At 35.5% G+C, this 13,004-nt stretch overlaps 2 protein-coding genes and 1 long non-coding RNA gene across 6 annotated transcripts in view; 1 reads left to right on the top strand and 2 right to left on the bottom strand.

Annotated features, from left to right (window-relative positions):
- Nucleotides 1–1,192: 1,192 nt before the first annotated feature.
- Nucleotides 1,193–5,146, bottom strand: LOC127986963 (uncharacterized). Of its 2 annotated transcripts, XM_052589239.1 has the most exons (5): nucleotides 4,497–5,146; nucleotides 3,880–4,209; nucleotides 3,150–3,464; nucleotides 2,890–3,009; nucleotides 1,193–1,830 (listed from the first exon to the last, which is right to left on the bottom strand). In XM_052589239.1, exons 1-5 carry the CDS (start codon nucleotides 4,543–4,545, stop codon nucleotides 1,820–1,822), a joined length of 825 nt encoding a protein of 274 aa, XP_052445199.1. In that variant the 5' UTR covers nucleotides 4,546–5,146; the 3' UTR covers nucleotides 1,193–1,819. The 2 variants fall into 2 exon arrangements, with proteins under 2 accessions (XP_052445199.1, XP_052445198.1); XM_052589238.1 differs by lacking the exon at nucleotides 1,193–1,830 and having other exon boundaries at nucleotides 2,074–3,009.
- On the top strand, nucleotides 5,028–7,386 carry LOC127986997 (uncharacterized). The gene is made up of 3 exons (XR_008161024.1): nucleotides 5,028–5,153; nucleotides 6,128–6,282; nucleotides 6,715–7,386. It is a non-coding gene; the product is annotated as an uncharacterized LOC127986997 (long non-coding RNA).
- A 72-nt stretch (nucleotides 7,387–7,458) lies between these two features.
- The window catches only part of LOC127986953 (CD48 antigen), a 104,746-nt gene continuing 99,200 nt past the window's right edge, over nucleotides 7,459–13,004 (bottom strand). For 2 of the 3 annotated variants that reach the window (XM_052589223.1, XM_052589225.1), the window contains exons 4-6: nucleotides 10,850–10,969; nucleotides 10,578–10,657; nucleotides 7,545–7,804 (exon numbers count right to left, since the gene is read on the bottom strand). In XM_052589223.1, coding sequence (XP_052445183.1) covers nucleotides 7,694–7,804; nucleotides 10,578–10,657; nucleotides 10,850–10,969 — 311 coding nt within the window. In that variant the 3' untranslated portion in view covers nucleotides 7,545–7,693. Of the gene's footprint in view, nucleotides 7,805–10,577; nucleotides 10,658–10,849; nucleotides 10,970–11,100; nucleotides 11,407–11,859; nucleotides 12,190–12,378; nucleotides 12,911–13,004 lie in introns of those variants that run through there. The other variant, XM_052589224.1, reaches the window with a different exon arrangement.

The following is a 13,004-nucleotide window of genomic DNA, read 5'->3' as shown; positions in this document are numbered from 1 at the left end:
TATTCATCAGGCTGTCAGTGACCTGAACTTCCCTTGACCTTGCCCCCTCCCCTCTTTTTCCCCATGCCCCACTGAACTCTGAACCTCAGCCCCCCTGCAAACCATAACCCCCCCCCCCCCCCCCCCCCCAACCACCACCAGCTCCCAAAAACACTGGGATCCGCAACAGACACGTTGTACAGCATCGGTCTGCTCACTACCTCATTCAGCATTGACACCAGACTAAATAAGCTCTTTTGGACTACAATAATTAAATCTGCACTGTTTACGTCACTGGTTTGCACTCTATCTGCCATGTGCCTTGTGCTGCTTTACTTATCTTCTTTTTTACATGACCTATTTGTATAGTTGTACTTTATATTTTATTATCTGTATTTAATGTTTTACTGTTAATGTTATCTGGTTGCACAAAGGGTCTGAGAGTAATGCAATTTCAATACTCTGTATCTATGTCCTGTACATGTTGAAGAATTGTACACATCACAGAAAACAGTATTTAGTACACTTTTTCTTTTTCTATACCAAAAAAGTGCCGTAGAAATACAACTTTTTCTGATTAGCTCAGAGCTAACATGTAAAATACAGTGGAAAATGTCCAGTATTAGTTGCAAAGACATGTCCTGTCTGACGAGCTAAACAAGTAACGGCAGACAAGTAACTGCTTGTCAGTTAGGGTTGGAATAAAATGGGCGCCAGACTTTCAGGATCTAATCTGTGAAAAAGGATGTCTATATAATAACTGAAGACAGTGAACTGTTTAAATTCCCATTCATCTCAAAGGCAGAAGCAGTCAAACTAGATGTGGGGTTCATGGGCACTCCTGCGAACAACATGTGAGCCAATGCTGTAAATGTCATCTGAATAATCATTCTGGAGAAGCAGTAAAGAAAAATCTTTACAATTTTGATTTGCTGATGGCACAACAACAACACAGAAGGTTCAAAATATTTTATTAGAATGTGTAGAAAAACTTATGAATTCATATTTCATATTGAATCTGACTTTCATCTGCTTACAAGTGCAGGTACAATAATACAAAGAAATTGATTTTAATACAAAGGTATAATCTAAGAATCTAAAATATACAAAAATAATGTAGAAAAGGTTTACAAAATAGTGTACAAATATATATTAATAATATATATATATATATATATATATATATATATATATATATATATATATATATATATATATATATATATATACACTATAGAGCTGATACAAAAAAAAGAAGTTTTGTTAAGACTTCAGTGTCTACTGAGAATGTTTAACAGAGTATAAGAGAAAGATTCCCGTAACGTGTATGAACATGTCTTGTCTAACAGGTAAACAGCTGAATGCAGAACAAGTAACAGCATGCTGGAAAGCCAAAGTTAGATTAAATTGGAGTCAAACACCGAAGTTCCTGAGTAACATTAGATATAAACCATTAAATAGTATCTATGAAATTTTAGGTATGAGTCGTCAGACAGACGAGCAGAGGTTATGCAGAAATATTTTCTTGCTGAATGCCAACTGACCAGTCAATGTCAAATATTCCAGAGAAATGAATAATACATAAACAGGATGTTAATCGATCTTGAAATAGTGATAAAATACTGATGTAACTGAAACACTAGTCTTCAATCACTTCCATTCAGAACTGTAAAGCATTTGTCACTCTCTGAAAACTGCGCTTAAAGATGCACTTTGAGATCATTGAACCTGATATACTTGAAAATGACTTTTTCATGCAAGCGTCGCATTAGTCACCAAAATGCAAATACACTGATCCTTTCATTTTACATTAACACTCGAGTATATGATGTGCTGTTCTTCATCTGGGTTCTGAAAGAAAACAAAACACAAATGTTAGGAATTAAAACTAAGACAACAACAAAATTGTGTATGTGTACATGTATATAAGTAGTGTTTGTGTGTATACATCTATATCAACAGTCTGGTGATGTTCTTGTAATACTTCTTGACTATAAACACAAAATCAGCTCAAGGACAACGGTTGAACACAAAGACAATTACAAGCAAAGGACATGAGAGCAAAAGCCTGGTGTTTTATTCGATTGTTTTAAATAACTTTTTTAAATACTGGCAAGTAAGAGCTTTGCTTTTGGATTTTGAAGGACATTGTAGTTATTTAGCATTTTTTAAAAACACCGTTCATTGTTTAATTTCTTGTAGAGCTGAAAGGAAATCACTGCTGCATTTGAATCAGCTGCCATTGAATAATCAGGGTTTATAATGAATGCTTTTGTGATTTGAGGATAGTGCATCACTGTTTGTGTGTGTTACAGATGCCTGTGGCTTTACAGAGGAATAATCATAGTATTCAGAAAAATGTCAACCTCAATCCTTTCTAAACTGTACTAGCTCTGAGAAATGAGAACATTTTCTGGTTTTCTAATGTGCTTTCTCAAGTTGATATTGCAAAGCGGGGATGCTATCATGTACAACTGAGGCCTAAGCAGAAAAAAACAAGCATGAGCAGGAATTGAGCTTAAAATACGTAAGTGGTTTGAATTGCTTGAAAGGCAACATAATGCACAGACAAATAAGTACAACACTGACATCAGCACAGAATGGCACATTTTCTGCTTCGTCTTCACTTGTGTAAGCGCATGTGTTTCTCTCAGCGCTTGTGGTTTCTGCAGACAGATTCACTGCACACTGCAATACTGTCTTACCGTACTGTGAGCACTACGCGCACAGAATCTTGTTTCAGCATAAAGTAGCTCTTCCTCACAAGTCTGGACTGTTTTAATGATAATGTTACATTTTTCAAATAAGTCTTAAATGGTGTTTAAAAAAACAGATATTGTGGCACATCTTTTAAAATCTTGATTTTGTCTCAGAATCCTCATAATATGTGATGAAAAGAGTAATACTTGCCTTCTGGGCATGCTTTTTTGCATTTCTTGTTGTACAAGTATATCACCCCTCCAAGTACAACCATGATCAGAACTATCACTATAACTGATATTACCACCGTCTGTGACTGCTGCATGGGCTCTGTAATGAACAACAGAACAATAATAATTATCAGTCAAGACATTGTTACCATAGCTCTAAATCTAACTTAACATATCTTGGAAAGTTTGAAGAATATATTTAATCACTAATTATAATCATTAATATCAGCACAGACGTACCTGGACACGTGTGACAGAGATGAGTGATGTCCAGATGTGTGGTCTGGTTGCTGATGGTATTGTTGATCACACAGCTGTATGAATCATCCAGACACTCAAGCTCCAGAGGAAGAGAGAGACTGATGCTGAGATCAGAGACACTGATGCTGGACAATAAACTGTTTCCTTTGTACCAGGAGAGAGTCACAGCACTCACATTCACAACTGAACACAGCAGTGAACATCTGGACACTGATGAACGTTTAGATGATGATGAAGATGATGATGAAGAACAGTTTGAAGTGTCTCTGGTGATGACAGGAGAGGGAAGAAGAGCTGGAAATATGAGAATAAAAGGAAAAACAAATGTTACTTAATTTAAATGGTGACAAAATTGAAGAAGTTGTATTCTGTGTTTGGAATCCGTTCTGACGGCACCCATTTACTGCAGAGAATCAACTTGTGAGAAAGAAATGTAATGCTTAATTTCTTAAAATCTTTTCAATGAAAAACCAATCATCTACATCTTAAACAGTCTGAGAGAAAGTAGATTTCCTGTAAATGTTGAACAATTTTTTAAGCAATAAGGCACTGTGGCTGTTTATAATGTGATTAGCTTTGATAATATTCTGAATACAGCATAACCTCTTATACTTCATTAGATAAAGAGATGTTCATCTTAAAGAACAATTCTTCTGAAATTGTAACATTACTTTAATTTCTTGATATTATTAAATGTAATATTACTCACCATAGACAGCAACAGAAAAACTCTTGTATGTGATCCCAGCTTTGATGATCTGTAGTTTATAAAATCCAGAGTGTTCAGTTCTGATGTTTCTGACGGTCAGAGATCCAGTTTGATTGTCCATCTGGAGTCTGTCTCCAAATATCAGAGTATTATCTTTTATATTAATGTTCTGTCTGTAGATTTCAGCAATACGAGTGTATGAATTGTTAAAGTTAAACATCCACAGTATCAGATCATCTATCTGTACTTCAGAGACACCAGAGTTAAGAGAGACAGAATCTCCTTCAGTCACTGACACTGACTTCACTTCATCTGTATCACCAATAACAACTGAAACACACAAAATTACTGTTTTATTCATATAGCCTATGTTTCTCCAATTTAAAAAAACAAACAAACAATACATAACAAAAAAACAAAAACAAAAAAAAAACAAGCCCACTGAAAAGGACTTGTTCACCAACTCAGAATGAGTCGGTTGTTTATGTCTTTAGACAGGAGGTTTTCCAGATGTTGAACACAGGCTATTCAAAATACCAAAATATATATTGTGTGAAAAGACAAAAACAACAACTTTTGGGAATGATACACTATTTAATAAAAAATGTATCACTTACCATGTGAGAACCAAATCCATAGGCAGAGGGAAAAAGTTTTATGATTCATATTCACAGTTCCCAAAATATCCGATCAATAAACTCATGTTTCATAAGACCGAGTTTGCTCGTCCGCTTTTTCCAAAGTCGAATAGGCCTATTAAAAGTAGCCTAATACATTTAAAACAAAAACGACCATTTCGAGGAATACAGTTAACGGTGCTAACAATAGCCTATTATAACTTTTATATTAGTATCGTTTTCGCTTGAAATTTTCAAGATGAGATACAAAAAGAAAAGCCCATGAAGATTAAGAGTTGAGATTACGATGTGCGTTGGAATCTTACTGTACGTCGATTAAAATATATCCTGAAGGTTGTGGTACATCCATCCCTTTTAAAAACGCACGATATTTTTAAGTGAAGAAAAAAGTAGTCAACAGAATCCAAAACGCTAAATTTTGATTTCAGTTTCCATACTTCCAGATTTGTGTTAGCATACTTCGTCTGGATAAACTCCACCCCATTAGGGTCCCCCTCCTTTTACTTCAGAGGAGCTCAAGATGGACAGTAAACTATGCGTGGATCGTCTTTACAGTATCTACATGAACATTAGAGGAAGTTCAGCTCTTTCACTGACACAAACAGGATGAAGACTTTGAGCAGAAACTGTGTTGAGGTGCAGATTTTTTTTTATTTTTGCACGAATGTATTTATTTTGTTCAGCTTGTGGTTTGCAGATTCTCTCCCAGTTTACTCCTTCCTGCCATTTTCCTCTCAGCAAAAAATAAAAGAAATCCCTGCTGCTCCGATCAACTAAATGAAATAAAAGCCTCTTTTTAGTCTGCTCTGATGAGTACGAAACCTCAAAGCTGCTGAGTAACTCAAAGAGTTTGTTCTGTTTATGGGTGATTTAGACTGAAAACACCAAGAAATTTTTTTGTGACAAAAATATATGGTTTACAACAGCACAGGATTCAGTCTTAAGCACAAGAGACAATTAACATCAATAAAGATGTCAGTCAGGGCACAAAAATGACATAACATTATATACTGAATAGTTAATGCAGTTTCATCTCTATACTCACTAGTTCACACTATCTAGAGATGTTGTGACACTTTGGTTTTGGCTGGCCACTATTTCCTGTATCTTCTTATGATGAAGGAAGTGTTTATGATAAATGTACATTTGTGTGAATAACATTCATGCACTATTTCTGTGTTTAACAAAAATTATTTAAATGGCATATTAAAATACATTTTTGAACACTATCCTCAAGGTTCAGTGTTTTACAGCCAAATGATCTGCACAAGGGAATCTGCATACTTGAATCATGTCTCATGGGAATTACAGAACAACAGTTTTCTACATTCATTCACAATTAACTCATTGTTACTCATGACCCGTGGTCAAGGTCAGCCATCTTCCTCAATGCATACTTATATTCCCTCGCAGCAACCAATTCAGTCAAGTGCTTTAGTCATGTGAATTTCTGTTCAATAGACCACTATTTGTTTTTACAGCATCTATTGAAAGCTTCTGGTAAAAGTTCATCGGAACATCCTATTATATTTTAATTTAGACATCTCTATGATTAAGTATGTTGTTTTAAAGTACTGCTGTGACACATTTGCCTTTTTTTTTGTCTGCAGTACTGTTTTAGAGGCCTTGGTTTCATATGTAGCCTTTCGCCCACAGTGTTTCCAGAGCACGTTCTGCACACCTTCTGCATCTCATATCTCCAATAATAGACACCCGTACCACATCTGACCAAAGACCACAGCGCGTCTCATCTTGAGCAGAGCAGGTAATGGGTCACAGTGCAGCTGGCATTTGTTAAGTGCAAAAAAAAAAAAAAAAAAAAAAAGATGCTTGTGCAGTTCTGCTTGGATGCAGAACACAAATGTGAACAGAAATAAGAAACACTTTGTAGTAAAAGACAGATTATGATTATTATTATTATTATTTTTTTAAATATGCATTTACATTTATTGTTTTATACCCTTTTGTTTTTTTTTAATTTTCTGCAACACAACAAAGTAGTCAAATTATGCAAAATTTAATTTTCCATTGATTTTTGAAATACAACAAACTATATATCACTCAAAACCTCCTCCTTCCTGGAAAAACGTCCAGGCTTTGTTTGGATTTTCTACAGTACAAATAACAGCTCAGAGCAATGCATCGACCTTCACTGCAGAAGAGCGGAAACACATCTGATGTTTGTTTTGCTTCTCAGCAACAAGCAGCTGCAAGGTGGGACGATGGTCACCCTGCATGACATCTGGAATTAACATCAGGGGACTGTTATTCTCCTGCAACTACACCCAACATCTGCTCTACATAAAGTGAAACTGCAGCATGAAAACTATTTGTGAAGGCAGTGAAGGAAACCCGGGACCATTAGGGGATGTTCATACTGGGCTTGTCTCAGTCAGCAGGGATTTAACTGTTATTCTGTTATTCTAAGTATGCATTAGTGTGGATGTGTTTGATAATTGCAGAAGAGGCTGATTATATACATATAATGATGGGGTGCTGCGCCAGATGACCACCTTTGAAGATGGTTCTTCAAAGTAGCCACCTTTAGCTTTGATTACTGCTTTGCACACTCTTGGCATTCTCTTGATGAGCTTCAAGAGGTAGTCACCTGAAATGGTCTTCCAACAGTCTTGAAGGAGTTCCCCGAGAGATGCTTAGCACTTGTTGGCCCTTTTGCCTTCTGTCTGCGGTCCAGCTCACCCCTAAACCATCTGGATTGGGTTCAGGTCCGGTGACTGTGGAGGCCAGGTCATCTGGCGCAGCACCCCATCACTCTCCTTCTTGGTCAAATAGCCCTTGATGCCTTCAGTGTGACTCTACAACTTTCATAGTCATGAAAATAAAGAAAACTCTTTGAATGAGAAGGTGTGTCCAAACATTTGATCTGTACTATATATATATATATATATATATATATATATATATATATTTTTTTTTTTACATATTATGCTTTAAATGCTGTCTATAGCTCCTCCTGTAGGTGATGTCTGTTTAATATGAACTCTAAATACTAAACGGATACACAGGATGAAATTTGTTTTATTACAGCAAAGTTAAAAAAGTAAGAGACTGTTGCAAATCTGTTTAGGTAGGCTATACAAGTGTTTCAATACACTATAACAGTCTAGATTAAATATAATATTTAGTAATATAACATTCAGTGTATAATACAAAAGCTAAATTAATTCAATAACTTTGGGCCTAATAATCTCTTGAGCTGCCTTTTTGATTTTATTGTGTTGATAGTTTACAGCTGTCTCGGTTCTGCCCACATCCAGCAATGATTTCTGTTTCAGAGACAGAGAGAAACATTTATATCACAAACAAATCAATAATCATCATCTATATTGTAAAAATAGGGTATATGTCTAACGAAAACCAGGTCCAGACCTGCTTCCCTTCACCAAAATAATAATATAAATAAATAAATAAATATAAATATATATATGAGCCAAATGACGATCGATTTGTAACAATCCCTCGAGTCTCTGGCAGTTATTGTTCAATGGTGTCACATCCACACTATTGAAAACAGTGTGACCAGTGCAGAACAACTTCCATTCGAATCAAAACCATTCTGTGAAACCAGCGTTATCTTATTCCTGAACCAATGAGTCGGTTCTTTTCTATATATATATATATATATATATATATATATATATATATATATATATATATATATATATATTAGGGGTGTAACGGTTCACAAAATTCACGGTTCGGTTCGGTTCAATACACTGATGTCACGGTTCGGTTCGGTACGGTTCGGTACGTTTTAGATACAGCAAAAAGAAAAAATTGGCAGATAAATTTCCTTGATTTTTTAAAAAATGTTTTATTTATTAAAACTAACAAAGTATGTGTTTTTTTTACATTGAACAATGATGGAGCTATTCTTTACCCATCTTCTATGGTGTTTTCTTAGCAGCATACTGTATAAAACAAAAATAGCTCCTTATAATTTTTTTTTAAAAAATTAAATGTAATATTGTTGTAGTGGTTATGAACAAATACAAAGATGTAACTATTTTTATATGGAACTCTATAACTCTTTATATTTAGTGTGTTTTTACTCAATTGGTTCTCTATTTGGGCTTATGTTTTTTGGAACAAAGCAGGAATTACGGTCTGTCTGAAATGGGCTCGTGAAGGAATATTGTAATGGGGCTCAATTACATTAAGCATGTTCTTAAAACCTGCGTTTTCCACTACAGAGTAAGGTCTCATATCCGCGGCTATAACGTAAATGCACCATTCGCTGCGGTGATGTCCGTATACGGAGCCCGGGACGTCACCTGTAGGAGAAAAAAAAGCAATCCGTGGCGACGGTTTTGCAATCCGTCCCCTCAGTTTATAAACCGTACTCACGAATTCATAAACTGTTCACTCGATTTAACAAATCGTGCCCACGGATTAACAAACCGTGCCCACGAATTTCCAATCCGTGCACTTAGATTTTGTAAACCGTACCCTCGGTTTTTGAATCCATACCCACGAATTCATAATCCGTGCGCACGCTTTCGCAATCCGTTCCCTCGGATTTGTAAACCGTACTCACGGATTCATGCAGCAAACTCCTACGTGTTAACATACAGTTTTATTGAATATTATTATGTGGAATAGGTTTACAGCAAAGTGTCTTAAGTGATTCTCTATCAAGTGTAGTACGAGGTGGAATACAAAGATTTAATAAGAAAGATGCGCATTAAAATCTTGTTCAATTGCTGATAATCTATAATAGCACTTGATTATTATTGTGCAATAAACCTGGCATTGTGACTGACTCTGGAGTATTTTTTTCCTCTTTTGTAAGTTATTTTGGATAAAAGATTCTTATGCATAACCTGTTTAATAATATATAATAATGATACAAATAAAAATAAAGTTATTTTTTATAATTTTAATTTGTAGGCTAAATAAATGAGTACAAGACAGTAAAAATATTTGTCATAAAATAATTTGTGAATTGCTTTATTTTTAAATAACCTTTGGACAGTTTTGGAAATGCTTGTGTACAATTCTTTCTTAACATGAAGACTTATTTTTGTGATTTTATTATACTAAGCTCCACCCACCTCACCCCACCTGCCGGAGTTAGATGCATGTTTCACTGTTAAGTGTAAAATGCGTGTCAGTTTTCAAATCCGAGGGAACGGATTGCGAAAGCGTGCGCACGGATTATGAATTCGTGGGTACGGATTCAAAAACCGAGGGTACGGTTTATCTAAACGCACGGACTGGGAATTCGTGGGCACGGTTTGTTAATCCTGGGTACGATTTGTTAAACCGAGTGAACAGTTTATTAATTCATGAGCACGGTTTATAAACTGAGGGGACGGATTGCAAAACCGTCGCCACGGATTGATGTTTTTTCTCTCCTACAGGTGACGTGCGGGGCTCCGTTCCGAGCCTTCAGCGCGTACTGAGTGAGCGAGCGCCTGCTGAGTAGCCTAACATAAACATATAAGATGGTGTTTTTTTTTCTTCGGGAGTGTCAGGGGCGTTGCCTGTTACGTCGTTTGGGTTATTGGGCTACCTTGTTGAACGCATAACATTATATTTCACACACCTTTTTTATTTTCCAAATTTAATTAATTAGTCCAACGAACCGTTCGGTACATAATGCGTACCGCGTACCGAACCGAAAGCCTCGTACCGAACGGTTCAATACGAATACGCGTATCGTTACACCCCTAATATATATATATATATATATATATATATATATATATATATATATATACACAAACACAGTGGACCAGTGTTGAATGAATCCTGAAGGGATTATTTTTATGATGCGTTCTATTCCGTTAATTAAAAGAAAAAAAAAAAACATTCAGCATAACTAATGTGATCTTATTCCCGAACTAATGATTCATATTAGCTGGTTCTTTCCAGGAATCATAATCATTAAACAGAATCAGTGTAATTATCATTGAATACCAATTATATTCAAAGTAAGTAGAAAGAAAGAAAGAAAGAAAGAAAGAAAGAAAGAAAGAAAGAAAGAAAGAAAGAAAAAGAATGAGTCGTAGTAAATGAGATGAAGTGTTCACTGACCTGAGGCAGATCTCTCATCTGAAGGCAGTAGATGATCTGAGTGTATTCTGACATGCTTTGCTTTTCTATGATTGCCGGATCTATAAACACAAATCAGTTTCCATCATTTATCATGACTATAGTTAAAAAAATAAAGCAATATGTGTTACTTTGTCATTTCCTTTGACAACACTCAGGATGTACTGCTTCTAGTGGATCATGATGGCACAACAATATACAAAGATTTTGTCCCAAACAGTCTTACATTATTTAATGCGTAAAGTAATACTTGCCTTCTGAACATGCTTGTTTGCATTTCTTGTTGTACAAGTATATCACCCCTCCAACTACAACCACGATCAGAGCCATCACTATAACTGATATTACCACCGTCTGTGACTTCTGAATGAGATCTGTAATGATCAACAGAACAATAATAATTATCAGTCAAGACATTGTTACCATATCTCTAAACTCACTTAACATATCTTGGAAAGTTTGAAGACTTTATTTATTATAATCACTAATATCACCAGAGACGTACCTGGACACGTGTGACAGAGATGAGTGATGTCCAGATGTGTGGTCTGGTTGCTGATGGGATTGTTGATCACACAGCTGTAGGAATCATCCAGACACTCAATCTCCAGAGGTAGAGAGAGACTGATGCTGAGATCAGACACACTGATGCTGGAAAATAAACTGTTTCCTTTGTACCAGGAGAGAGTCACAGCTCTCACATTCACAACTGAACACAACAGTGAACATCTGGACACTGATGAACGTTTAGATGATGATGATGATGAACAGTTTGAAGTGTCTCTGGTGATGACAGGAATGGGAAGAGGAGCTGGAAATATAGAGAATAAATAGAAATACAAATGTTGCTTAATCTAAATGGGCACAAAATTGAAGAAGTGGTATTCTGTGTTTGGAATCTCGTTCTGACGGCACCCATTTACTGCAGAGAATCAACTTGTGAGAAAGTAACGTAATGCTTCATTTGTTAACATCTCTTCCAATGAAAAACAAACCACATCTTAAACAGTCTGAAAGAAATTAGATTTCCAGGAAGTGTCCATTTTTGAGTGAACTATTCTTTTAACATTTTTTATAAATATATGTTTTAAGCAATAAGGCATTGTGGCTGTCTATAATGTGATTAGCTTTGATAATATTCTGAATACAGCACAACCTCTTATACTTCATTAGCTAAAGAGATGTTCATCTTAAAGAACAATTCTTCTGATAATTTAACATCACTTTTATTTTTTTATATTATTAAACATGCAATATTACTCACCATAGACAGCAACAGAAAAACTCTTGTATGTGACTCCAGCTTTGATGATCTGTAGTTTATAAAATCCAGAGTGTTCAGTTCTGATGTTTCTGATGGTCAGAGATCCAGTCCGACTGTCCATCTGGAGTCTGTCTCCAAATATCTCTTTACTGTTAAACATATCAATGACCTGCTTATGGATTTCAGCAATACGAATCTCTGAATTGTTAAAGTTAAACATCCACAGTATCAGATCATCTCTCTGTACTTCAGAGACACCAGAGTTAAGAGACACAGAATCTCCTTCAGTCACTGAAACTGACTTCACTTCATCTGTATCACCAATAACACCTGAAACACACAACAATATTATTTTATTGTTAATCGGTTGTTTTCCAGATGTTAAACATATTCAAATACCGAAATAATGTTATTGTGTGGAAATATAAAAACGGCCACTTTTGGAAATTAACCACTATTTACTAATAATAATAATAATAATAATAATAATAATAATAATAATAAAAACATATCACTTACCATGGGAGAACCAAATCCATAGGCAGAGGAAAACATATTTATGAATCATATTCACAGTTCCCAAAATATCCAATCAATAAAATATATCATTGCTCATTTCGAGGAATACAGTTAACGGTGCTATCAATATTATCACTTTTATATTAGTATCCTTTTTGCTTCAAATTTTCAAGATGAGATACAAAAAGAAAAGCCCATGAATGTGTACGATGTGCGTTGGACTGTTACTGTACGTCGATTAAAATATATCCTGAAAGTTGTGGTACATCCATCCATTTTAAAAACGCATGAACTCTTGAACATTTTGATTTCAGTTTCCGTACTTGCAGATTAGGTTTACTTCGTCTTGACAAACTCCGCCCCTCATTGGTGTCCCCCTTCTTTTACTTCAGTGAGGAGCTCAAGATGGACAGTAAACTACGCGTGGATTGTCGTTACAGTATCTATATGAACATTAGAGGAAGTTCAGCTCTTTCACTGACACAAACAGGATGAAGACTTTGAGCAGAAACTGTGAAGTGGAGATTTTTTTGCAAGATTGTGTTCATTTTGTTCAGCTTGTTGTCTGCAGCTCCTCACGCAATTTTACTCCGTCCTGCCATTCTCCTCTCAGCAAAAAACAAACA

The sequence above is a fragment of the Carassius gibelio genome, chromosome B22, assembly GCF_023724105.1.
Source record: "Carassius gibelio isolate Cgi1373 ecotype wild population from Czech Republic chromosome B22, carGib1.2-hapl.c, whole genome shotgun sequence".
Classification (NCBI taxonomy): Eukaryota; Metazoa; Chordata; class Actinopteri; order Cypriniformes; family Cyprinidae; genus Carassius; species Carassius gibelio.
The sequence above is the reverse complement of the archived record's forward strand: the minus strand, read 5'-3'. Positions and strand labels throughout refer to the sequence as shown.